Source organism: Natator depressus, chromosome 7, assembly GCF_965152275.1.
Source record: "Natator depressus isolate rNatDep1 chromosome 7, rNatDep2.hap1, whole genome shotgun sequence".
Classification (NCBI taxonomy): domain Eukaryota; kingdom Metazoa; phylum Chordata; order Testudines; family Cheloniidae; genus Natator; species Natator depressus.
Window position 1 is genome coordinate 15,079,049 of NC_134240.1, and position 27,889 is coordinate 15,106,937.

The window sequence follows — 27,889 nt, forward strand, 5'->3', positions numbered from 1 at the left end:
TCAAAGTGCTCCACCCTTGACCTCAGTGCGTGGAGGGATAATTCTGGTTCCATGGCCAGTCACGGTTCCTCTGCTGAGTGTGCTAATGAGAGGGCCATCTATAGCAATTTGCCCTTAGAGATCAAGTGGCGCGTCACCCTGTCACAGTGCTAGGTCCCATGACATGAAACAGTAGGACGCTGTGTGGATGTAACAGTACGTGGCCTTTCTCAGCTGAGCGCCTTGAGACGCTTTACAAACACTGTCATTTCACAGAGCCTCACAGGGCCTAGGAGAGGGAGGGGGCATAACAAAAATAATATACTAAGTCAGGGTGCAACAGCACCCTGTCAGATTGTGTTGGGGCAATACAAACAATGTCATCGCCTGTATGTGAAAGTCTGACACGCACAGTGTCATTGTGTGTGTGAAAGTCTGTCTGTCTGACACACACAGTGTCATTGTGTGTGTGAGAGAGTCTGTGTCTGTCTGACACGCACAATGTCATTGTGTGAGAGAGTGTGTCTGGCTGACGCACACAATGTCGTTGTGTTTGTGAGAGTCTGTGTCTGATGTGCACGTCGTTGTGTGTGTGTCTCTGTCACACACTCAGTGGCTGAGAGAATGTCTGTGTCTCACACACAATGCCATCAGATGTGTGGAGGTGTCCGTGTCTCACGCACGCACACAACGCTCTCTTCCTGTGTGCGTCAGAAAGAAAGACCCTCTTCCACGGTCGGCCTCCCCACCTGTGGTCCCTTTAAGAGAACACACGCTTCCGGGTCTCCGCCTGTGAAGTCATTCATCTCGGCCAATCACACAAGGACAGGCCGCTTGGGAGCCAATCCGAGGGGAGGGCAGTGGGGTTTGTTGCCATGGCGACAGCAGCCGGGCCTAGGCCGCGGGAAGCATGGAGGCGATTCCCCAGGAGCGGGACTTGAGCCGGGGGCTGGAGAGCCTACCCGTGTCGCTGTGGCCGCTGTCCGAGGAACCCCCGCCCTTCCAGGTAGGCGGCGGCGGCGGTTCCGGCCCATCACGCAGCGGCAGCTGGCGGGAAGCCGCTGCCGCGCCAGGGAGAGCCCGAGGAGCGTCGGCCCGGGCCGCAGCAACCCCCGCCCCCTGGGGAGCCGAGCGCGCCTCCAGCGCCGCTGCCGGTTCAGAGGCCTCCCGGGCTGCTGGCGCCTGTGGCCGAGCCCACGAGCCCCGCCCGCTGGGTGCAGGGCTAGGATCCGTGGCTGGGGTGAGCAGGGCCCTGCTGGTCTGGCCACACGCTGTCCGGTCTGAATTCGCAGAACGAGCTCGGGGCTCGGCGAGCCTTGCCCGAATGTTACACTCGGATTGGCGGTCCCCCTTGGGCCGGGCGGTCTGCAGTCTATGCTGTGGTGCAATCGGGGGCCTCACCCAAGAGCCCTCTCCTTGTGGGGAAAGTTCGGCTGGTGCTGAAAACAAATCAGCACACGCCCTCAAACGGTATCAAATTAAATGCATGCGTTCCCCGGCTGGGGAGAGGGAAATACACGTGTCACGCTGAAAGCCGTGTATAAAATGGGGCTTCTGCAAACAGGTACCATTTCCGTGTGCCATAAATCTTTAATAGGTGCAAAGGAAGTTCTGATTGCTGTCCCCAAGCCTGAAACTGCACCCCCAGATTGCCGTTTCAGAGTAGCAGCCTGTGTTAGTCTGTAGCCGCAAAAAGAACAGGAGGACTTGTGGCACCTTAGAGACTAACAAATTTATTAGAGCATAAGCTTTTGTGAGCTACAGCTCACTTCATCGGCTGCACAGAATGGAACATATAGTAAGAAGATATATACACACACACACACATACAGATAAGTTGGAAGTTACGCAAACTGTGTGCATATTATTGTAGGATAGGGGCCCGAAACTGGTAAACGTTCTAAAGTGCCCCTTCTGAAACAAATCTGGGCTTAGAAAATCCTCACTTCTGTCTAGAGATACAGGATGGGTGAGATGATCTCTTTTAGTGGACAGCTTCAAGAAGCTTGAGTTCAAGAAGTTGTCCAATAAAAGATATTACCCCACCCACCTGGTGTTTGTAATATTCTGGGGCCAGGCTCCAACATTTTAGATCTAGGAATAAAATGGTTTGATTTCCCGTAACTTGCAAAAATAAAACCCCACCAACATGGTTGGCTCTTCCACTTCTGTTCAAAAAAGATTTTTTTAAAATATTTTTAAATAGGTAGAATATAGCTGAGTACATGTATTTTAAAATATCCTCTATTTGGATGCCCTGTTGATGTGTTTTTACTTATTTATGTTATTTTGCTTTCCAGCAGCCACTTGGCCATTTAAAAAAGATAAAGCCCAAGAAAGCATGATTTACAGCTTGTACCTGCAAGACTCAGTAAATAAGCAAATAGTTGAAACAAACATTACTTTTTAAAAAGTAACGTTAGTACATCTTTTTGCTGCTATCTCTTTATGGATTAATGGGGAATCAAAGCACCAATTTTAGCTGGTCTCAGGTTAAAAATTATATTTTGCACTTTTTTTTTTTTTTAAAGGAAGCATCCTAGATCTTAATGGAAAAGCTCTTCTCTCTAAAACATTTTCAGTTGTACTACCTCCTTTTTCCTTGCTGACAGTTTTTACAGATTTTAATTTTAAAGCCATATCTCACCTGCTGGTCTCCAGAAATAATATATTGCCATAGGTTAATTTATAGCCCAACCATTAAAACAAGTGCATTGCTAGCAGGGATTATAGCTATTTCTTCAGTAAAACAGAATCAAAGAATGAACTTGACAGGCACTTTAGAGTGCCACACTGTGTGAGGTGGTTAACACAATAAATTATGTGAAAGTTTTGAAATGTTAACAGTCACTTCTCTTTCTAACTAAGGCCTGATCCAACTCCTAATGTATCCAATCTCTTTTCTAAACTATTTATAGAGTTACAAACAAATTCCCCAGAGGTGTATGGCTAGTTAGATTTTGATTAAGTGGTGCATTCATAGGAAAACAGAATTTAAAAGCCTGTATTCCCCTAATGAAAATGGAGCCACATATTGGACTAAACATTACATTCATATTAAATGATGTGGGCTTGTGAAATTTTAGGAAAATAGGAAACTCTCTTGTCAGTGTATAAGGGAGTATCAAAGATAAGTGAATGTTAGAAAGATTCAGAACTTGCTCTGGTTTAAATATAAGTGGCTGAGCAAGCTCCTACTTGAGGGGAAAATAAACCTCTGAATGAACCGTTATGTTCCTGAGCATCCAGAATTTAACATAACAGGCCACTGTAACATTTTAATCACAGTATGTACTTTAGGTTTCTGTATAATATGCTGCCTTCCTTCAAACGGAACATTATAAAGAAAACAAGCATGACTCTGGAGTATCTTGTTATAAATACCTATATTTTGACTACAAAATTTAGCGAAGTTTCAATCACCGTCCTTCATCATACGAATATTCATTCTAATGTGAATCTGGGCCTGCCAGGGGCATTTGTGTAATTTTGAAAGCATGAATTCCAGCTTTGTGTTGTCTGAACTAAACCAAATCCCTTCCTTAAGTGGTAACCAGGTTGAAATGCAATCACCAACTCATTTTTGTCCTCTGCAGATGCATCGATATACAGTTCTGAACACTTAGATACCTGCCTCTGCAACAGACTTTCCTCTTGTGACAATAAAATCACTAGAACTGGGTCTGAATGTAACAAGATATCTACCATCTCAAAATGTAAAGCTTTTTGGATTATATTAAAAATAAAAATAGCTAGAAATTATTTTCAAAGTCAAACACTGTTCTCATAGAGCTTTTAAATTGGCCTAAGAGGTGTGTGTTTGATAAAACAGTAATACTCTGTTTAATTTACTCAATCTCACAATGATTTATATATGTAGATTAACTAGGAAATTAACATCACCATCTGCTTGTCTTTCTGTCTATTATGTAAATAAATAGTAGCATATTGTATGCCTTTTCTATTTTAAGGGATTCTTTTGTGCTCAGAATAATTAACTCATGTCTGGGCACTCTAGATAAAATTAGATGCATTAGTTTTGTGGTGGGGGGGGGTGAGAATTTATCTCTGGTTTATCCAATGGGCTGGTTTTAGGAATTAAATCATTAATGTAGCACTCTGTATATTCACCTTAAATCCACATGGACTAGGATTTGCATTTTAAAAACTGGTCTCAAAAGAGTTCATCTACATAATTAGCAAATAAGAATTAGAATGGAAAAAATATAAAGCTGTTTTTAATTGCCCGCCCCTGCCTCTCCTAGCTAATTCACCTAGACACCCATCTTCAAGTTTTTAAAAAAAATTGTTTGTTTCCAGATTTTGGCATATATCCAGGAAGAGATTTTTCTGGATCCATTTAGAAGTCTACATCACAATTGCCTCCCTGTGGACAGTCTTATCTGATAGGTAGGGCCCCACCAAATTCCGGGCCATGAAAAATGCGTCATGGACTGTGAAATCTGGTCTGTAGTGTGCTTTTACCCTATTCTATACAGATTTCACAGGGGAGACTAGTGTTTCTCAAGTTGGGGATCCTGACCCAAAAGGGAATTGCAGGGGGGTCACAAGTTTATTTTGGGGGGGTCGCAGTATTACTACGCTTACTTCTGAGCTGCCTTCAGAGATGGGTGGCTGGAGAGTGGCAGCTGCTGACTGAGGGCCCAGTTCTGCAGGCAGCAGTGCAGAAGTAAGGGTGGCAATACCATACCATGCCATCCTTACTTCTGTGCTGCTGCTGGCAGTGGCTTTGCCATTTTAAATTTACCATTTTAAAAATCCTATGACCGTGAAATTGAGAACTATAGACTGTGAATTTGGTAGGGCCCTACTGATAGGCCAAGAAATGAAAGATGATGGAGACTGAACTGCCTTCTTATTCTGAGAGGACTGGGTTCTCTTGGGTCAGGGTTGAGATACAGTGGTGGGGCACTGTATTCACTGGATCTGATCCATGATCAAGGACTTAAGAGCTCCAGCACTGTTAATTACTTCTTTCATGTCATGTTCACTTTTTTTAAAAAGACATAAAAATACAGTAACTGGTAATGCTATTATTAGGAACTACACAGTTGCAGCTGAGTACTGAAACTAAACTAAAACACATTTCTGCTTTCACAACAGACCCATCATCACAATCAGTATAGATAGAGCTTTTGGTTTATAACTTTAAATTGGCAAAACTTTGAAACAGTTCCCCTGTGTAAATATGAAATATCGAAAGATTCTAGGAGTTACTAACTTACATACCAGATGCTTGAAGAACAGTGGTCATTTGAAAGGCAGTTATCACTATTAGGCACCTGGGAGATGTTAAATTGTAATGCACCTTATTTTTTTGTTTTTTCCTGTCTTTACAGGACACAGATCTCAAGAATGTTATGTTGTAGTGAGCTGATTAGTATATGCTTTTGGGGGGGCCAGGTTTTCAAAAGTGCCCACTATCCATTATTCTCACTGGAAGCTCCTGGGGGTCAAGGTCAGATTTTGAAAATCTGGCCCCTTTATTTTCATGAGAAATGTTGTTTGTCTCTGTGAAGGGGAGTATAGTTATCAAAATGATTTTAATTTGTCATCTCTTTGCAGTACAGCCCAGAGCATGTGGCGGGAGCAGGAGAAGGCACCGACCCTTCTGAAATCACTTTTCCAGGATGTAATTGTCTTACTGCTTCCTGCGTGGCCAACACTTGTTCGTGTCTTCACCATGGTGAAAACTATAACAGTTCATGCATCAAATACATAGGAGGTGAAGTGGACTATGCTAGACCTATTTTTGAATGCAATGCTATGTGCCACTGTGGTGAGTTCTGTCAAAACAGGGTTATTCAGAGGGGTTTACAATTCAGACTTGAGGTGTTCAAGACTGTTAAGAAGGGTTGGGGTCTCCGCACACTGGAGTTCATACCTAAAGGAAGATTTGTGTGTGAATATGCTGGTGAAGTTCTGTGCTTCCGTGAGGCATGTAGAAGAATACAGGCACAGACACCAGAGGATTCAAACTATATTATAGCCGTGAGGGAACACTTGTATGATGGACAGATAATAGAGACATTTGTTGATCCTATAAATATAGGAAATGTTGGCAGGTTCCTGAACCATTCTTGTGAGCCAAATTTATTTATGGTTCCTGTCCGAATTGACTCACTGGTGCCCAAACTGGCACTTTTTGCTGCTGCTGCTATCTCTGCTGGAGAAGAACTTTCATATGATTATTCTGGAAGATTTCTTAATGTACCGTTAATCAAAAGAGAGCAGGAAATGTTGGAGGAAGATGATGTAATGAAAAAACCCTGTTACTGTGGTGCTAAATCATGTGTTGGTTTTTTACCATATGATAGCTCTCTGTGCTATACACCAGGCAAACAAACTTTTGGCAAAGTTTCTCAAGGAAACAGCTGTGCATAGGGATTAAAAAAGATTGATATAGGTGAATATAGCATCTATTGTCAGATGTGCCTAGACAAAAATGGAATGAGATTCCTTTGTGCTGCCACCCAAAAAAATGACCATAGGTCCCCCTCCCCACATACATACACACACACACACAAACAGCTACAGCAAGGGTAGAAGTATAATGGCAAGATGTGGGAGGGGGAAATAGGAAATGCCACTCCACCTAGTTTCAAGTGAAAGGTTAAATGACTCATTAGGACTATAGGTAAAGTGTAGGAAGTAATTGTTATGTACACTATAATCTTACACGGTTAGAGGCATATGCTCAGGACACAGTGAACCCATAACTTTACATCTCAGTAAGGGTTAATACTTAACACATAGGTGAAGGAGAAATCGGAGCAGAGGCACTGATGGTGCAAAATAAACAGAAGCTAAGGCAGGTGTGAAGTGCTGCGGGTGAGTATGTTAGATAGTATATGCAAAAGGGAAAAATGCTGTTTTCAGGAGAGGAGATTGCAATCTGCTTTACTGCTCTGACTGTTAGAGCTGGCCTTGGACAAAAGCCAAGACATCAGAGTTCCTGACAACTTGCTGAACAATCTCCTGTACTCTCAACTTGATTCCAGGTGGATGATGCAAGAGATAGCTAAATGGGTGACCTGTTGCCACAGCTAACCTTTTTCTGTTAAAACAAGAAAGCTTAGGATAACTTGCCACAGCTCAAAGGGAAGTTGAAGGTTTTGATATAAGGCCTGTTTCAGTGGACAGTGAGGTATATAGAAACAGATTGAATTAGAATGGTAGGTGCAGAAAAGAGGGAATTTGGGGAGATGAGTTAGATAAGGGAAAAAAATTACTTAAGAATTAAAGGTTTCAGAGTAGCAGCCGTGTTAGTCTGTATTCACAAAAAGAAAAGGAGTACTTGTGGCACCTTAGAGACTAACCAATTTATTTGAGCATAAGCTTTCGTGAGCTACAGCTCACTTCATCGGATGCAGCTCACGAAAGCTTATGCTCAAATAAATTGGTTAGTCTCTAAGGTGCCACAAGTACTCCTTTTCTTTTTAAGAATTAAAGCTAGGGGAAAAAAATCAAGGTGACAAGTGCAAATTAACAGTGGCATTTACAAAGGTGGCACCCGTTTTTGTTAAACTGTGTGCCATTAATAGTTCCTGCAAACTAAAACTATTTAAAACATGAAGTGCCTTCCCGGTTCTGGAGCCTGTTTGAAAATTAGGAGTCACTTTCTTTTATCCAACGCTGTAGCTGAGCCCCTCCTATTTCATGACCAGCTTTTACAGAATATTAAGTGAAATGTATTCCCGCCCCCCCGTCTTTTGCCCGCTCTTCCTGCTCACCCCTCTTGACTGTAACTGGCTAGGGAGCTAATTCTGTTCCATGAACACTTGACTTTCCATTTTCTCCTCTGTTCCCTGAAATTGACTCTGTACCCCAGGCCTCCTCTGTGATCATTCTAACTTTTTCTGAACTGGCTCCATCTCAAGGCATAGGCTTTGTTAGCCACAAGAGGGCACCAATGTAGATGTATAGTCATTCCTTCGAAATAGCATGCATCACCTCAGTGATGCTTCCAGCTGATGTTGGCAAAACAACTGAGGGAGTGTGCAGAAAATCCAAACTCCACTTTGTGGAGTAGTATAATACACGACCTGTGTGTCTGGCAAAACAGACTGAAGTGGTAGATGCTAATATACAACACCTTTGCGAACAAGCATCTGTTTCTGCATTGTTCAACAGATGGCACAGAGAAGAGGGGTTTTTGTTTTTTTTATATTAGTCCTTTCAAGCATTTTTTATGCAGTCAGATGTTTTATTGTTAGCCTGTTTTTTCTCTCAAACCAAATTGTTTTTCTGCCTTGGGTTATAAGGAACAGGGAAGCAGAGTTTTGTCATTGCAGATAAGAGGGATAGTGGTGTTTCAAAGATACATAAAATAATGGCTACACTTTACAACTAAAAAATACAAAATGTTTAGCAGTATGAGTTAAGAAAGTTGCTAGTTTTAGGCCAGTTGTTGTGGACCAGTGACTGTCCCAAAACCATCCACTAGCACTGTTAGTGATTGTCATCAGTCCATAACCATCTGATGGTGTCAGAGTACCTCCTCTTTCTCCCTTAGAAATGATTGCTTCTGCTAGTGGTGTATGGTGGAGGTGTACATAAGAGAAACTTCCTATTTGTTGGTGTCTTGAGTAAGTAAAGTGGGGCAAGGGTGGCAACCAACTCACCTATCCTCAAGAGATGAAATGCACAATCACTTAGCACTTAATTTTTCGTTGGGGGCAGAAGGAATCTTACTGTAAGTAAGCAGGATATTTCAATTCAATTTCCATCTTATATCTATTTCTTTAATTTTGAGATTAACATTTTTATGCATGAGGCATCTGCACAAAAGAACCACTCTTGCCCCTACCTAAAACTGATCTTGACTGATGGAAGGGTTGAAAATGTAGAACATGAAAGATGTTTTAGAGCCCAAGAAAAGACCATACTTTGTTCCTTCACGGCAGGTAGACCCCAATCAGGGCAGAGCTACTCACAGACCCTAGTTTAGAAAAGGAAAAGGGTCTCTCATGCCTTTCCTGTAATTCCATCCAGTCTTTCTTTGTAGCATGCTTTAAGTCCAGTCTGTTTCAGTTGGGCTAGTTTAAAGATTTAGTGCTCCCCTACACTACCTTCTGCCCCCAGTTTCCAGTGTCCCATCCCCCACCCTTCCCCCAAAATCATACTACTGGGAAACCGACACTACCTTTGTGGTAAAATTTGAAGGGCAAGTAGATTCATCTATGCACTGCTTAGTTTTGGCTGCTGGACTAGCTTATTTGTAATGTTTTGTCTTGTGCTGTTGGGTGGTGAGGTGGTACATTAAAGTCAGTTCTTGAGAACAGGATAGATGGGTCAATTGCCAGTAGATCAAATTTAATTATAATTTTTTTAAAAAACCCTAAACCTGCATTTTACAACAGAAAAATCCATTCAGTCTATAAAAACTATTTCAATGTATGCTTTCTGTAATACAATATGTACTCTAAGTGGCTCACTTACTGAGTAGCTCATGTTATCTTAATTCACTGTACCTTGGTCTATTAAATATCACAAAGTATTCAAACATACATGTCTGTCCAATAAATTTGTAAACAAATCTACTTTATTCGGGTACTTCGGAGTAATTGCAGGTAAAGTATTGCAATGGTGGAGAACCTTCAGCAAGGTGGCTACTGTTTACCACAGTGCCTCAGAAGCAATATTGCACCTTTGCATTTTGATTTTCAGCAGTAAGGGGATGGCATGAATGGTTCCACGCCATACAAACATTTCACAGTAGGATAAGGAATAGAATTCTACAAAACTAGTTCCAGTTCCACATGCTGCTGCTTTTCTAACTGGAAAAGATGGTCAGTGACAACACTCTTCACAATCTGTTCCTGTAAGTCCTGGACATTTGCGAAACAAGCAGTGAGGGGGCCACTTCTGCCAAACACTTAAGGAAAGAACACTAAGGGTGGATGTTGTTAAAAGATAGTTCTGTGTCTGCTTAATTATTTGTTTTTATGTCCCATTCTGCTGAGTGAGACACTATTGTACTTAAGTTTGTAAGTAGTATGTATTTCCAGTCATACTATTTGTCCTGTTGGAGCAGTCAGCACCTAAACAGTTACTTTAAATACACATTCTAATTTGCAAAAAGAAAAGGAGTACTTGTGGCACCTTAGAGACTAACCAATTTATTTGAGCATAAGCTTTCGTGAACTACAGCTCACTTCACCCTTGTTTTTCTGAAGGATGTTGGCCAGATAGCACCTCCAGTGATAAAATACACCTTCACTGTTTTCCAGGTGTTAATTTGCAAAAGGAGTATCTCATCCACCCATCTTGGAAAGGGAAGAGCTTTGGTTTTGCTCACTGTAACTGAGGTGCTAGTCTTTCCTTAGTTTCCCATTTTGACAACCCACACGCTCCCTAAAGCCCATCTACAATTTCACTTCTGTCAAAGAAAGACAATTAGATCTTGTGCTAGGATTAAATTTTTATGCAAATTTTGGAGTAATGCACAGAAGCCATCCAAGACAAGGTAGGATTCAAAAAATCAAATGCCTAAGACCAGAAGATCCTATTAGTATTACATTGTTTCAACTTCTTTTAAACAATGTTAAAAATAAAGTCCCCAAATCTTAAGTTTTATCAGTACAGCTGTAAGTGACATGAATGTAGCTTCCATCCTCAACTATGAGTTGAGTGAACGTACTTTTGCATTTCTAAAGTGCCTTTCAGCCAAGGATCTGCAAACATAAGGCTTCAGGTGTTGCCATAAGTCAGAAGTCAGGCCCCAAACAGAAGAAACACTGCACAAATGGGAAAAAAATGTGATAATTTTTCTCATTCAGTAGCCACTACCAGCTCTCTGGCTAGCTCAGTGGTTCTCAACTCTGGTCCACCGCTTGTTCAGGGAAAGCCCCCGGCGGGCCGCAGCGTCCGCAAGTTCGGCCGATAGCGGCTCCCAGTGGCTGCGGTTCGCCACTCCAGGCCAATGGGGACTGCAGAAAGTTGGAGCCGCTATCGGCCAAACTTGCGGACGCTGCGGCCTGCCAGGGGCTTTCCCTGAACAAGTGGTGGACCAGAGTTGAGAACCACTGTGCTAGCTGCATACAAGACAATGAAACAAAACGTACAAGGGTGTTGCCATAGTTCCCAGACAGTGGGCATGTGTTTATTGTGTGTGTGGCAGGGGGTGTTTTGTTTTTGCACACTGCTGTCTTACTAGGCAGGACAAGTTTGGGAAAATCATGTGCCACAATGGAAAGACTAAGGAGCTGCCTAATCTTATCATAACACTGCAACCACTGCCTGTTTCATAGCACTAGTTTAGTAAATGTGATATAGCAGACAGAGGAAGTGTCCTTTCATTTTATTTGTTACATGTCTCCATTGTTTTTCCTTATCAGCATTAGATCCTATTACTTTAGCTAATAATCCTTTTTTGGGAGGGGACCACTTCCCAGTTTAAAAAAAAAAGCCTTTGTAAGCATAGTAGAGCTTTTTTGTTTTGTGGGGAACTGTGTGTACACAGTCAGCCAACAGTCAAGTAATATTAACTAATCAAGGATTGATGTATAAAGCTGCAGTTATGGAAAATATGTAGATAGACAACATTATAGAATGCTCTCCTTGATCAGATTGGCTATCAGATATATTAATTCCTAAACAAGATTAAATTAACAGGGACATGGATGTTTAGAACAGAAGGCATTTGGTTTTGAGTTTTCCCCACCTTCAAGTAGAAAGGTGTAGATTTGGCTTTGATATAATTCATTAACACATTAAGCAGTAAACTAAATGCTCTGGGCACGCTCAACTAGCCCTTGCTGTGTTTCTTCTCCACAATTTGACAGCCTATATTCATAACATTTGTGCATACAGCATGTACTACAAGCTACCTATCTGAGGACAGATAACATTAACTTCCATAAACCAACAGTGATGTTTTATTTTTCTTCTGATGAGGACTCTGTTTTGGAACTGAATCATTACTTGATGCTGAAGAAGGGCCAAGGGAATTTGATTGCTCTTTGCTGGACTGTCTTCACATACACTTTACTGCTGGATTTTCACCTTAGTCTCACCCTATTCTATAAGCATGTCTCCCAACTGTGGTTGTGGAGAATGACTTAAGTGGGTTTTACATGTGATTAGAGTTACAGCAGCAGGTAGAGACAGATTGAAGATCATAGCTAATGATTCACTTTTGTCATTTCTATAGGTATGTTAATCCTAAAAGCACCGTACTTAGATTTTGAGTTTATGGTTTTGCTCATGACTGGCACTCTCTGAACAGTGATTAATACCTTAAACTATTAGTTGAATAAGGTTTGGATTTCTCTTAGGAGAAATCTACATCTCAAGAGAAGTTCCACAGATTCTGTATCCTCATCTGTAATATGGTTTCATCTAAATATTAAAAAAAACACAGCACTTGATAAGACTTCAAGCTCTACTTTTTGGTGCAGAGCAGTCTTTTTCTCCCAAAACAGAATCATGCCTATCACTTTTTAGCTGGTATATTTGGATATCCAAATTAAAAGAAGGTCCAATCTACCTCCTATTCCTCACTGTAAACAACTTCTGTAATATTCTCATAGCACTGTATTTTTCCATCCCCTAAGATTAGATGGGCTTTTAAGATCAATTGCACTGCTTCCAATTATTCTCTTGTTGTGAATATATTTGGCAAGCCTCCAAGTACATGGAAAAGTGTAAATTCAAAATGCATTACAGCCATATTAAATCTGCATTATTGGCACTGAACCAGAGGACATGGGTGAGTCTTGTATCTGCATGTAATGTATTTCTTTCCTTTTAGTCCTGGCCAGTTGATCTTTGTTTCTGGTGAGAGTGACCCAGACACTCAAGATATATGTACTTTCAAAACTAAAGAATTTGCTAGAACACTATCAAAATAGTACATTGTCATTTGGTCCTAATCACTTTCATGGCAAGTAAGTGTTAAGTGACAAAAATACAGATCTTTGCTGTACTGCAGCTGCCTTCCTTGATTGAATAAAGGCTACTAGAAGGCTACCTCTCTCTAGAAGAAGACTGAAAAAAGATTGAAGTGCATTCTCCGTCAGCTGCATCTCTACTAACAACTGCTACAGAGTTTTCAGACTTGTCCTATGAATTGCATGTAAGGTCTTCAAATAGTAAATATCCAATAAGTAAGATTTCTTTAGACTTTGTGTTATAAATTGTATCAATCTGTCCAAATAGAGCCTGTTCCTCCGAGGATTAGGCCCGCCACAAAATCTGATCTGCCAATTCACTGTTCCATGTTCACTTTAATAATGGATCAAATCCAAACACCTCAAAAGGCCAAGAGTTTGGATTCCAACCCTGAGTGCAGTACTGTTCATCTTTCAACTGCCTGTATGTGTCGCAATGTGAGAAATTCAGTTACAACAGATTAATTTAAAAGTTGTTTTCCCCCCTCCATTTATTTTTAAATCTTAAAGATGTGAGTACTAGCGCAGCACCACTGGAAAACAGCAAGCTATCGTTCACCAGACTTTTCCTTAAAAGTCACCTGTAAACAGGATAGAGGGGGCTAGAGAGATCTGAAAAAATAATAAATACCTTTAGAGGATGCTACCCATTTTCTTATTTTTTTTTTTATTAGTTTTAAATTAGAGGCCTTAATATTGTACTTTTAACTTCTCAACTATTATTTGTGTCAAGGTAGTTGTTTAATCCAAGAAAGTTTTCCCACTTTCCATCTTCCAGCATAAAAAAGTTTTAAATATGGCATTGTTCTCTTTTGGTAGAATAAAGGGGAAGGAAGTTTACCTTGTTTCTCTGACCACTGGTAGAGGGATATCTAATTTGCCCAGTGACAAACCACATGCTTCGCAGATGGCTGAAGAGTGAAGTGAGATGAATAGTAACACAAAAACCTCAGTTGTTTACAGAATGTTCAGTTTAATCATTTTATCAAAGTTCTGATCGATTGCTGTAAAAATGTAAAAAAAAAAAAGGTGGAACTAGTTCAAGCTAATGCTGTACATATGAAACAAACAAGTTAAACCACCAGAATGAAAGACCAGCAGAAGGAAGTTCACACCTATGTCACTCAGGGGACAGTAAATCTTGACAGACATGCCCCACTTCTAAACGAGCATTCTGAAGCTGCCATTTAGAGACAAAAATTCCTATGATTTTTCAAAGCTTCAGAACCAGACACTTTTTTAATATTATATATAAATAAGCAGTGTTCAACAATGACAATAACTCAAAGAATTTTCATGAAAGCATACTCCCTTCCACAAAGGCAGACATGTCCCTATGATGGCAAAGGAAGTTTAAACTAAGATGGACAGCATTTCTCTCCATTTGTTTCAGTGGATGCACTATTTTGAGCACTGTGTTTAGTATATACAACTGGTCAGTCTTTCCCAACAGTTCCCGAACAGTGGCTTGAGATACCACAGCTTTTTCCTATGATTACGTGATATGTTTTAACACTTGGCATTGGCAAATGTTTATACTTTAATCGCTTACACGACAGACTAAAATTCAGTGTAAGTGTAACTTTAGTTCCTATGCCAATGGGGTCTGGGGTGGGTGAACTGCACAGTCACTCCCATAGGAATAAACCTCTGTAGTGGCTTTCCATTCGGTGGGAAACTCACTATCCCAGGGCAGAAGTTAGCAACTAATGTCTTTGTCTTTTAACACCTACCTATCAAAGTTATAGGCAAGAAGTGCTGGAAACAAGCGAATAATATGAATACAAAATATTGCTATTACAAACTCACTCACCCCATTGTATTCATAGATCTCAAAGCACTTTAAAATGGGAATCACTCTTATGCACCTTTGTATAGATGGGGAGACCGAGGCACAGGACTTGTCCTAGATCACTGTGGAACAGCTGGGAATAGAACCCATGCCTAAGGGATTGGCACATTCAGGTTAGGAGCTTCTTCTTAATATTTAGCAAACAGAAAATTTCTTGATTAGATTAAAGTTAGAATAAAGAGTAAGTGGTTGACGCGGAAACTTTTTCATCTGCCCCTAAGACTGGGCCCCAGAGTCAGCAGCACTGTGCTGGTAAGAGTGAAGCACATTAGAGAAGAAAGATTCAAGTGTATTTTAACATGAATAGCCCTAGATGATTGAGTTAATTTACCAGCCACAACTACATTTAGCTATCACTGAGCTTTTCAATACATTTTGAAACTTATCTAAGGACAACCTCAAGGTTTTCCCAATGAAGCCTATGAGAAACTTTCCATTCAGTTCAAATTTCCTGTCTTTTCATGCAAGCTTTCATACAAGAAGAGCCATTCACTGGCAAAGAAAATTTTGAAACCACTAGTTTGAATACATAACTTAAAACCCCCAAAATAAATCTACACAATGTTTGTTAGACGTTAAAGGAAATCTCCGGTGTGTTTCTATTGCTACAAGTTTCCAGTGTAAGGGAAATAATGCTCATTCCTTTGTGGGACTATCATCCCTATTCTAATAAAAGCTGCCACTTTCTAAAAAGGGAGAAAATTACTGCTCACCTGGGCAAGGGTCCTTTCTGAACACAATGTTCACGTGCAACAGCAACAAGAGCTACACTACATTTTTACAAATGTAGGCTACCTACACATTTGTAGGTAGCCTAAATCTACAAAAGCATAGCCAATTGCTAATATAGGGTAATAGTTAATGTGGAATGTTTTTCTTCCATCCGTGACCCTCAGTTATACTTGACAATATGTTTCCTATATTACTCAGGATGTAACAAGTAAATACCATGCTACAAAAGCTCAGATTTTCCTTTAACTCCTCCTAAAGTATATAAAGCCTACTTGAGGGTTTTGGATCACTTAGGTAAATCTATCATAAAATACTTACTCAGTACTGAAGAGTATCTTCTCTAAAGGAGAGAAAAATAGTATCGGAAACAAAATATTCTTCTCAAAATGCAGTCAGGAAAGTTCTGGTTCGTTTTATGCTGGTGTAAATCTGGAATATTTCTAATTAAATTAATAGCATGAACTCCATGTTTCCACCTGCACAGTTGAGATGGGAATTCAACCCAAAGATTAGTTATAGAACTAAATGTCTCTGATTAGCATTGACTTATTTTGGAAGGTGATTTTCTCCAACGCGGTCTTTTTTAATTAGCTGGATATCTTGTTTTGTCTCACTAGAGACTGGTAACTGCAGAACATCTCAGCAGGCTGGAGCTCCACAAAACTCCTCGTCCTGGAGTGAAATTTTTAGTCCCCTGTGGCTTCAGAGCACCAACAAGTTCTGTCACTGTAAAGCTGGCAGAGTGTCGGCCGCACAACGGAATCCCAGGTTTGAAGCAGAACTATCAGGAGTGTTTTGACTGCGGGCTGCACAGCGATACCTGTAGCAATAAGACTAGAAGGTGAGAAGAAAAAAGAAGTCACTTAAGTGCATATTACAGCTAGTCTCTATGTCTACATAAGTAAGGGCTGGTTAGACTAATATCCCAGAGCATTTCAATTGCTGATGATGTTTGCTACTGCCTGGCAAAGATCACAGTCAAGCACCAGGCTGATGGGGAAAAGTTGGAAAAGCCTATTGGATGGAAGAGATGAAACTCAAGGAGAAATTCTGACAGTTGTTTGCAAAAAAACCAGGAGTACTTGTGGCACCTTAGAGACTAACAAATTTATTACAGCGTAAGCTTTCGTGGGCTACAGCCCACTTCATCGGATGCATTGAATGGAACATATAGTAAGAAGATATATATATACATACAGAGAAGGTGGAATTTTCCATACAAACTGTAAGAGGCTAATTAATTAAGATGAGCTATTATCAGCAGGAGAAAAAAAAAACTTTTGTAGTGATAATCAAGATGGCCCATTTTGACAGTTGACAAGAAGGTGTGAGGATACTTAACTGAAGGAAATAGATTCAGTATGTATAATACACAAAAACAGACTCCAAGGAGAAACTGCTGAGCTTGAATTAATATGCAAACTGGACACTATTAACTTGGGTTTGAAAGGAGATTGGGAGTGGCTGGGTCATTACATATATTGAATCTATTTCCACATGTTAAGTATCCTCACACCTTCTTGTCAACTAAGTGGGCCATCTTGATTATCAATACAAAAGTTTTTTTTCTCCTGCTGATAATAGCACATCTTAATTAATTAGCCTCTTACACTCTGTAAGAGGCTAATTAAGATATATATATCTTCTTACTATACGTTCCATTCAATGCATCGGATGAAGTGAGCTGTAGCTCACGAAAGCTCATGCTCAAATAAATTTGTTAGTCTCTAAGGTGCCACAAGTACTCCTGGTTTTTTTTTTGTTTTTTTTTGTTTTTTGCAGATACAGACTAACACAGCTGCTACTCTGAAACCTGACAGTTATTTGAACACTTGGTCACACTTAATCCCACTCCACCTCCCTTCCTGCCCCCCCTCCCGCCCCCATCTTTGTATATTTTGTTGAAATTCTTCAGGACAGGGAACTAATAACTGACTCTGTTACAAATGCAGCAAGAGGTACACCGGGAACAATTACCTACTTCGGATGTACTGAAAATGAAGGAAAGTTTGTAAACGACTCTGAAGATTAAAAGCACTGTTATTTATGCAGTGTCACAGGAGGCTATGATGCTTTAGTCAGCAATACAGTGCTTGCAGATACAAGCTTAATGGGGTTCTCACAACAAATTTTTTGGTGGCCTCAGAGCGCAGCCACCAAACCCTTGCTGGTGGTCACTCTGACAATTTTTCCTAAAATACTTAATTAACTTTAGGAAAAAATAATAAATATACACATATACGTGTCCAAATCATTGTAATTTATTTATATAGGGTTTTTTTTTCAGACTCAATAATAAAAACAATGTACAGTTGTCTCTATTCTTTACAGGACCGAAACAGAACAGAAACACAAATAAGGTGCTTTTCACATTCTTGACTTTTTTTCTGGTTGTTTGTTTCTTTTGCTTTTTTTGATTGCCCCTCCCCCCCTTTTTTAAGACTTGCTAGCTACTAAGTCTGTTATGAAAAGTGATATTAACAAACATACAAATATCACTTTTCACAGCAGACTTACCCAGTCCCAGCAAGCCTGGGGACAAATTAAGTCCTGGATGGGGAGGTGGGTACGGAAGCAGAAGGGGCCGGGGCGATGGGGCACTGGGGGAGGCAGCAATGGTCGAAAACCGGATGCCTGGCAACCCTAATTAATATTAACTTACTGAGAACTGTAATACATTTACTTTAGATGAAATACCGTAAACAGTAGTTGCACAAGCTTAAAGTACATATACATTAATATATTTAATGTAAGTCCATTTCAGAATGCAGTTCAGTGTGTATTCCAATATACTTTTTCTTGCACTTTTCAGTTGTTTCCAGTATAGATAGCGTTTACGCTATTCTGCAGATTTTTAGTCAAAAAATGAAAATCTGAAAAGATTAGTAACTAATAGATCTCTCCCTCTATTCCCCTTTTAAAAAAATCTGTATTCCATGCATTTGAAGAATTGAAAATTCTGATTGTGTGTGAAGATCTTTATAGGTCAAATTTAGAATTGCATCCTGCCTCTCTCCCGCACCGCCCCCCCCCCCTTAATTTCCAACATACGACTGAAACATACTTAATACGGCACAGATTAGATTCTAGTGTAGCACTTCATGGTTTGGACAATGAAACCGCGATAAGATCAGACAAATATTTCTCAGTTTAACCCAATCAATGTAGCTGTACAACATAATATTTGACAGTAAGAGTGCAAACTAGCCTTTTCTCATTGCACAAGATTTGTCGTCAAGGCATTCTATTATTCTGCTTTTTCTCTTTGTATCAAATAAAACTGATTTAATGGGGCAAAGTGTCTTGATACATAAGGAGGATCTGGAAGTGAAAGGTACTGACATCTGTCTAGAAGAATCCTATTGACCATGACTGAATGACATCCTGAGGAAAAAAAGCAACTGGACTGAAGACCAACTTATGTTCTGGTATTCCTGTTGGTAGTCTTTTTAGGAATACCTATACTCTGATATAATCTATATTGCATCTTATATTGGTGGCCACAAACATTTTCATTTAAAACAAAACCACTGGGATAGATGGTTCAGCTGCCTCTCAGAAGTTCTTGGGAAACAATGATTTTGCGCTGACAGTTTCCTCTCTTGCTGGCCTGATTGCAGAATAGGCTGCAATTATGTGGAAGTTTCCCTTTAGGAAACTAAGAGGAGGAACTGTTATTTCAAATCTCTCTGATATGAGGGAGGCAGCACAGGATTATCCAGCGTGACCTACCCTCTCAGACTCTCTTTAATGTGGCCCCTCTGCTGGGACTGAAGCACATTGGTAAGGAACTGTCAAAAGCTTGCACTGTTAATTCTGTACCTGTTCTGTGCATAACAGGTTTGAATCTTCAATGGTGGCAGTCAGGAATGGTTCACAAGCACTAAACAGTCAATGGAGACGATGCAAGGATTGACACACATACACACAGTCCCAAGTCAGTGGTTTCCAGTGTAGATAACTTTTGTGTTATTCTGCAGATTTTTTAGTCCAAAAATGAAAATCTGAAAAGATTAGTAATTTATATATCCGTTTTGTGTGAGCACTGTCTCAACAACATATGCAGGCTTACCACACTTACAGTCCAACAAAAGGGATCAAATTCATCCCAGGTGTAATTCACTCCACTAGCATCAAGGATAAATTTGGCCTAGAGTTTTTAATGGAAGGGCCACCAGAAATTATTCAGAAAGGATTAAATGAACTTCATACGGTTAAACTTTAGTCCCTCACCTTGGACTACCGATTTAAAAAGATAAACTTCCACTCCAGTTCGTATTTTCAGTTAGCAGAGAGTAAGAAACTTGCAGCAATTAGCATAACACAAATTTGAATAAGTTGGAGAGATTTCATTTCGGCACCTTTCAGATTTCCAGCACACAGTATTAAATAATATGAAGTACGCTTTACTTCAGTTTAACAAACTGTAGGTACTGAAAATTTTTTTAGCTTTCCCTCTTCCACTACACCATTTATTGGACTTTGCATTTTGCTCCCTTTCGGAGAATAAATTCACTGAAAACATGATTAAAGCTGCAAAATGATGATGTTAACTTGGGACAGGCAAAAGGAGTTATTTGTAAAAATGTAGGTCAACACAAAAACTAGGGGTCTTTATCTACTTCTTCCTATCAAGTAGAACACTCCTCACTTTTTGGAAACATTAACTCTCAAGTGACAAATATTCTAGAAGCATCTGCAGAAAGCAGAGGTAACTGGTTGTGTTTATATACAGACACTTTAACAATGGAATAGGATCTCTCCACCTCTCCTCTTGTAATGTTCAAACAGTGAGAGCATTTCAAACATTAATGAAGTGTGCCTTAACATTGAAAACTGAGAAGTCCACATTCATGAATTGCAATATGCTTAGAACAGTTAATATTTTGCATTTACCTTTGGAGATGCTAATGATTTTCCTACATACACTAATTAAAAATGTGATTAAACTGGCAGGTGTTTAAAAATGACATTATGGGATTCCTTTGTTCATCATCTTCCTTCCAGATCAAATGTGCTTGTTTATGACATTTATAAGAGTTGCCCCTTTTTGATCCAAGTGGCTAGTCAAATTTTGGGGCCCTGGGGACATTTCAGTTAGGAGGAGAAATTGGCAATACTCATATTTCTTTGATGCAATCTTGTTTATTTACAAGGAATGTCTGAAGTCCTAGTCTCTGAACACAGAAGGAATCAAATAGCAGGAAATTTCTTCTTTTGCTCACAGAGCCAACAACAGCCTTTTCAGCTTGCACCCTCTCCCCAGGTGTCTTCCAGGTCATACACAGTCCTTCCAGCTGCTCCTTTGAGCTGTCTGTATCCCTCTTGTCCTCTGTGTTCTGTCTTCCCTCCTCTCCCTCTGTCCCTCCCACACACCCACTCCCCACTCCTCTTTGCCTAAAACAATATTCAACAAAACTTCTCGGGCAGGTTCAGATACTCCTTGTGTCCTAGGTGGGGGCTTATCCTTACAGTTATTTCAACTGCAAGGTGCATTCACGCCTATCAATCTCAATGATGTTTTAAACTCAGCCTGTAAAAAATGTTTCACCCAGCTCACAACAAAGATGTATTTTCCCTCCTGCACTGCCAGCCCTGCAAACGCAAACTGTTTTTTATTTCAGGCTCAACACCCCCTCCAGGAATGTAGGTTCCACAACTGGCATTTAGTTTGATCTAATGTGTGAGCCAAAAATAGAACCCAGTTCACACCACCATATAGCCTTGCAGTAAAAAGAATGAGAGTACTAAAAATGTATCCAAGAAGTTTCATTTTCCCCCAAGAGACATGCCTACAATGAGAATCCTTTGATTCCCTGCAAAATGTCATGCAGAACAAGTTCTGTTGTACCTAGCAGCATGAGCTGTAGCTCATGAAAGCTTATGCTCAAATTAATTTCTTAGTCTCTAAGGTGCCACAAGTACTCCTTTTCTTTTTGCGAATACAGACTAACACGGCTGCTACTGTGAAACCATGCAGTAACTCGTGAGTTAGAGGGAAAGATTTTCATTGGTACAACCAGCAAGCCATCTAAAGGCTGCATAGCACTGTAGGACCCTGTACTGATGTACATAGCTCATGGAAGTACACACAGAGTCATTCATTTACACTCTCACAGTTTCACAGGTGCAAATGGATTTTGCATGACTGACTTCTGAGTAGCTGGCTTATAAAGCTCATGATGTTAGAAAAAGAATCATAGAACTGGAAGGGACCTTGAGAGGTCATCTAATCCAGTCCCCTCCACTCAAGGCAGGACTGAGTATTATCTAGACTCAGAGCATCCCTGACAGGTGTTTGTCCAACCTGCTCTTAAAAATCCCCAATGATGGAGATTCCACAACCTCCCTAGGCAATTTATTCCAGTGCTTAGGAAGTTTTTCCTAAATGTCCAACCTAAACCTCCCTTGCTGCAATTTAAGCCCATTGCTTCTTGTCCTAGCCTCAGAGGTTAAGGAGAACAATTTTTCTCTCTTCCTCCTTGTAACAAGCTTTTATTTACTTGAAAACTGTTATCACGTCCCCTCTCAGTCTTCTCTTCTCCAGATTAAGCAAACCCAGTTTTTTCAATCTTCCCTCATAGGTCATGTTTTCTAGACCTTTAATCATTTTTGTTCCTCTTCTCTAGACTTTCTCCAATTTGTCCACATCTTTCCTGAAATGTGGCATCCACAGCTGGACACAATACTCCAGTTGAGGCCTAATCAGCGCGGAGTACAGCGGAAGAATTACTTCTCGTGTCTTGCTTACAATACTCCTGCTAATACATACCAGAATGAGGTTCGCTTTTTTTGCAACAGAGTTACACTGTTGACTCATATTTAGCTTGTGATCCACTATGACCCCTAGATCCCTCTCCGCAGTACTCCTTTTCCTAGGCAGTCATTTCCCACTTTGTATGTGCGCAACTGATTGTTCCTTCCTAAGTGGAGTACTTTGCATTGGTCCTTATTGAATTTCATCCTATTTACTTCAGACCATTGCTCCACTTTGTCCAGATCATTTTGAATTTTAATCCTATCCTCCAAAGCACTTGCAACCCCTCCCAGCTTGGTATCATCCGCAAACTTTATAAGTGTACTCTCTATGACATTATCTAAACCACTGATGAAGATATTGAATAGAACTGGACCCAGAACCGATCCCTTCGGGACCCCTCGTTATGTCCTTCCCGCATAACTGTGAACCTCTGATAACTACTCTGAGAACGATTTTCCAACCAGTTTTTTTCCAGATAATTTATCAGATCGCTCCATTTTTCTGTGAATGTTACATTTTGACAAAGTGAATTTGTACGGAGAGATTTTGCTATGTCAGACAAGTTTCAGCACTTCCCAGAGGAACCACTGTACAATCATTCATCTGCAAATAGCCATTCTGAGGATAAAACCATCCCTACAGATTCCAGGGCACTTTTTTTTTTTTTTTGGTAAGATGTTTACTGTAATGTTAGTTTACCAACATTTCCCCACTCTTCTGCTGCTGTGCTGTAGGCTGTGTACCACTTGCTGCTCTTACACCTCAGAGGTGGCTGCAGTCCCTTGGTACTGTATACAAGTCATTCAGGATCCTTTAGGATGAAGGATAAATTTACTTGCCTATGAAGTCTGTAGAGGAGTTGTCATTCTGATAAGAATTTCTCATCAGAAAAACTCTCTCTCCCCTCTCCCCCGAATGCAGATCTGGGTCAACCAAAACACTTAGCTAATTTACATCAAATTTGCTGAATTTTTAGTAAAAAAAAAAAAAAAAAAGACTCAAAATCTGAAAAAAACCCAAACCATTTGAGTTTTTGATTTGAAATGTCAGTTTTGAAATTTACTTACATTTTATTAAAATTAAAATACCCTAAAAATATATCAAACAAAACATTCTGATATTTCAGAACAGCCAGAGAACTGGAAAAGAAGTCAGTTATTCACACAGCTCTAATTCTGATACACTTGCAAAACAAACTCTGCTATACAAAATAATTTGTGGTGTTCTATCATCTAAGGAAAGTAAGTAATTTAAGCCTCCAACTTCCATTTTAATTTCTTTGGGACTTGGGCACCTAACTGCCTTGTAGTATACTGAAAACTGTATTAAAATTATAAACCATCACTTTAAATTCTCAGAGTCTTTCCTGGTCCTTCTTTCAGGCCAGGTGCTCAGTGAGAAAACATGTGATCTGGATTTTCAGTCAGTCAGTTGCAGAGCCCGTCTAGAATAAGGTGGGGGTGAGTTATGCTTCTCTACTTTATGGAGCAGCCTGTTTTCTCTCTGTGTTTTGGTTTGTGTGTGTTAAAGTTCTGGGGTTTAAGAAATAAGTAGTGTCCTGCCACATACTGAAGTGTCCATGTAGACCCTGCAGCCACACGCTAGAAGTTCTGTAGTGCATTTTGATCGACCCCACTTTGAAATGGGAGTAGATCAAAGCACAGCAAAAAACTTTTACTGTGTGGCTATGCCTAAACTTGCAGAGTTTTTGCGCTGTCAGTTTCAACGGTGACAGTGAACCGGTGAAAGAAAAGCGCTGGTTTGTGTACTCACTTCCACAGGCATCAGAGTGTGTTTACATTTGCAGCACTTCCATCGCTGATGAGAGCAGTGCACTGAGGGCAGCTATTCCACAGTGCAGCTCTCCATTTTGACAATAGGTCTTGTGGGAAGGGGCGGAGTGATCACGGGACATCCTGGGTCCCTGCACAGCCTCCTCTCCCCAAACACTGATCAGCTCCATTAGCTCAGCATTGCTCCAAGCAGGGGATCATTTTCTCCATGGAGCAGGCATTGTCACCTGACCAGATCATAGAATCATAGAATATCAGGGTTGGAAGGGACCTCAGGAGGTCATCTAGTCCAACCCCCTGCTCAAAGCAGGACCGATCCCCAATTAAATCATCCCAGCCAGGGCTTTGTCAAGCCTGACCTTAAAAACTGCTAAGGAAGGAGATTCCACCACCTCCCTAGGTAACGCATTTCAGTGTTTCACCACCCTCCTACTGAAAAGGTTTTTCCTAATATCCAACCTAAATCTCCCCCACTGCAACTTGAGACCATTACTCCTTGTCCTGTCATCTGCTACCACTGAGAATAGTCTAGATCCATCCTCTTTGGAACCCCCTTTCAGGTAGTTGAAAGCAGCTATCAAATCCCTCCTCATTCTTCTCTTTTGCAGACTAAACAATCCCAGTTCCCTCAGCCTCTCCTCATAAGTCATGTGTTCCAGTCCCCTAATCATTTTTGTTGCCCTCCGCTGGACTGTCTCCAATTTTTCCACATCCTTCTTCTGGTGTGGGGCCCAAAACTGGACACAGTACTCCAGATGAGGCCTCACCAATGTTGAGTAGAGGGGAATGATCACGTCCCTCGATCTGTTGGCAATGCCCCTACTTATACATCCCAAAATGCCATTGGTCTTCTTGACAACAAGGGCACACTGTTGACTCCTATCCAGCTTCTCGTCCACTGTAACCCCTAGGTCCTTTTCTGCAGAACTGCTGCCTAGCCATTCGGTCCCTAGTCTGTAGCGGTGCATTGGATTCTTCCGTCCTAAGTGCAGGACTCTGCACTTGTCCTTGTTGAACCTCATCAGATTTCCTTTGGCCCAATCCTCCCATTTGTCTAGGCCCCTCTGTATCCTATCCCTACCCTCCAGCGTATCTACGATTCCTCCCAGTTTAGTGTCGTCTGCAAACTTGCTGAGGGTGCAATCCACACCATCCTTCAGATCATTTATGAAGATATTGAACACAACCGGCCCCAGGACCGACCCTTGGGGCACTCCGCTTGATACTGGCTGCCAACTAGACATGGAGCCATTGATCACTACCCGTTGAGCCCGACAATCTAGCCAACTTTCTACCCACCTTATAGTGCATTCATCCAGCCCATACTTCTTTAACTTGCTGGTAAGAATACTGTGGGAGACAGTGTCAAAAACTTTGCTAAAGTCAAGGAACAACACGTCCACTGCTTTCCCTTCATCCACAGAACCAGTTATCTCGTCATAGAAGGCAATTAGATTAGTCAAACATGACTTGCCCCTTGGTGAATCCATGCTGACTGTTCCTGATCACTTTCCTCTCCTCTAAGTGCTTCAGAATTGATTCCTTGAGGACCTGCTCCATGATTTTTCCGGGGACTGAGGTGAGGCTGACTGGCCTGTAGTTCCCTGGATCCTCCTCCTTCCGTTTTTTAAAGATGGGCACTACATTAGCCTTTTTCCCCAGTCGTCCGGGACTTTCCCGGATGATAAGTGAGCACTTGCCAAGAAAACAGGAAGGGGAATTTCAAAGTTCCTGGGGCTTTACAGGAAGGAGGGGTGGATGTCTGTTTAGGTGACCGCTCTGCCCAGCAACTCCGCTGTAGACACTGTGGGATATCCTGTGGAGGCTAAAAGCTGTGTAAACAGGAAGAACGTGTCTTCACTTGCTCATCACCACAAAAGCATCACCGGTAAGAGCTGTACACCCCTCGTGGAGGTGGTTTTCTTTTTGCGGTGAAACTTCTGAGTTTCACTGCAAAAAGTCATTGGCAAGTGTAGACGCTCCCATGGCTTCTGCACAAAAAAGGGAAACTCCTTGGGAAATTCCAGCCTAAAGGTGTTTGTCTGTGCCATTCACAACATTATGGGCCCATCAGTTATCTGACATTATGAACACCTTCTTCAGATGTTGCATTGCCATAAAACAATCACTAGTTCTGAATTGAAATTTGATGTCTCTCTGCCTATGAAGGAAAGTCACAAGAACAAGGAATGGGGACATGCTGCTTTCTAGATGGGTAAATATATTTTACTACTTTGTAGTGGCTTATATTCCAGGCTAATAGGCCGAGCAGTGGATTCCTTTGTATAACCAAATTCAGTGCAGTCAAGTTTTGCCCATTCAGTGTGGAGACACTTCATTGGTGTTTACCTCCATTAACTGTTAAGTGCCTCCACCTAAGGAAAAATTCAAGCTATAGTTCTTGATACAGGTACGAACGATGAACCCAGAGAACGGTTTTTGCCCTGAGCAAAAATACTGTGTACGGTAACTGCCACGCATGCTGCAGAGGGCTCTGTGCAACTCATGATATTACAAGAAGCAGCATCCTACTAGATTTTACAAGACTATCTGCTTTGAAAATAAAGTGGTTAGCAAGGTTCTCGCTCTCTCTCTCTCTCTCTCTCACACACACACACACACACACTCCCCCATCCCCGCCCACACCCTTTGCCAACTCTAAAGGGAGCAGAGGAATCAATTTAAATGGTTTTTAAAAGGCATCTAATAAAGAATCCTTTGTACTATACAATTTTTTGGTCTTAATACACAGCCTACTTTTAACACCTAAAAAAAGACTTGAATCTTTAAAAGCCTTTAAAATGGGTCACATTATTCATCAGTAAAGAAGATTCTATTCCAGTGTTAATTTAATCAAAGCTGCTAATTAACGTGTGACATTGATTTCACCCAAGAAGGAAATCAGTGCAGAAAATGTGACCTTACATTCTCACAGGAAATTTAATCTAATTATGAGGATGATTTACCAGCTGCAGGCTTTGAGAAGGAAAGGAATGGAATGGGTTTGTTTTTAATGTGAACAAATACACAAAGGAGGGACATGTTTTTAGTGTAATGTGAACAGAGTTTGGGCCACAGCTGTCAGCTGTCGTTCATGCCAGAAGCTGGGAGTTAAATCAATAAGACTTGAAGGGCTATTGTAAGATGGTAGTAATCAAACTCTTCAGAAATAATTTCAAGTCTCTCACTGCTATCCAAGCTGAAAGCTCCATCTCTTACCAGTTTCTCTTCAACAACCCATCACCCAACACATTCCTGTTGGGTAAAAGATCTTTCTCAAACTGAAAGTCACACTTGTTACGGATGGTGTACCGTGTATTCTTACAAGTAACAATGAAGATTACTAAAAATGAAAGTAGCAGAGGATGTATTTACACATCAGTTTTACTCTCTGCAGTTGGTAGCAGGTGGGGTGCAGTCAGTTTCACTATTTCCCTCTCTAGTCAGTTAACAAGAGAGAAAATGACTAATTGAAAAGACCCTTAGCAATAAAGTCTTTTCTGCTGTTTAAGAAAAAAAGAAAGAAAGAAATCCCTAAAGTTTCAGGACATGCTGCTAAAAGGAGGGCTCTATCAGAAAGTGATTTTTTTCATTAATCTATTTTAAAATATTCAGTTTGATGGCTCCCCTTTCACTCAGATAAGCCCTGGCATTACACCTTGTGGCTATTTATGAAGGGAGCAATATAAATATAATGGTGTTATACAGGGTTGCAACTAGATTTCCGTATGTTTGACATCTTAGTCCTACACTTTGATGTACCCTTTTGTCCATATAAGTTTCCTCGCAGGCCGAATAATTTTTCCTGGAAGTATGAAGCAGGTTGGTCAAGCAGTAACTGAGTTATAGGTGATGAAAG

General features: G+C 40.8%; 2 protein-coding genes and 1 long non-coding RNA gene across 5 annotated transcripts in view; 1 reads left to right on the forward strand and 2 right to left on the reverse strand.

Moving 5' to 3' along the window:
* Window positions 1-1,014, reverse strand: part of LOC141990402 (uncharacterized) — a 358,211-nt gene extending 357,197 nt beyond the window's left edge. Inside the window, exon 1 of the long non-coding RNA XR_012640171.1 lies at window positions 942-1,014. This is a non-coding gene — a long non-coding RNA (uncharacterized LOC141990402). The remainder of the gene's footprint in view (window positions 1-941) is intronic.
* Window positions 869-7,365, forward strand: LOC141990400 (histone-lysine N-methyltransferase SETMAR). Its single transcript, XM_074957532.1, has 2 exons — window positions 869-985; window positions 5,566-7,365. The coding sequence occupies exons 1-2, from the start codon at window positions 890-892 to the stop codon at window positions 6,382-6,384; spliced, it is 915 nt and encodes a 304-aa protein (XP_074813633.1). The 5' UTR covers window positions 869-889; the 3' UTR covers window positions 6,385-7,365.
* Window positions 7,366-13,910: 6,545 nt separating this feature from the next.
* Window positions 13,911-27,889, reverse strand: part of SUMF1 (sulfatase modifying factor 1) — an 80,496-nt gene continuing 66,517 nt past the window's right edge. For 2 of the 3 annotated variants that reach the window (XM_074957534.1, XM_074957533.1), the window contains one exon: window positions 13,911-16,311. In XM_074957534.1, coding sequence (XP_074813635.1) covers window positions 16,201-16,311 — 111 coding nt within the window. In that variant the 3' untranslated portion in view covers window positions 13,911-16,200. The remainder of the gene's footprint in view (window positions 16,312-27,889) is intronic. The other variant, XM_074957535.1, reaches the window with a different exon arrangement.

Bases quoted from the DNA above. Each gene is read 5' to 3' on its own strand.
- LOC141990400 (XM_074957532.1), top strand. From the start codon at position 890: ATGGAGGCGATTCCCCAGGAGCGGGACTTGAGCCGGGGGCTGGAGAGC. The intron at 986-5,565 runs GTAGGCGGCGGC...ATCTCTTTGCAG, and splicing joins AGGAACCCCCGCCCTTCCAG to TACAGCCCAGAGCATGTGGC.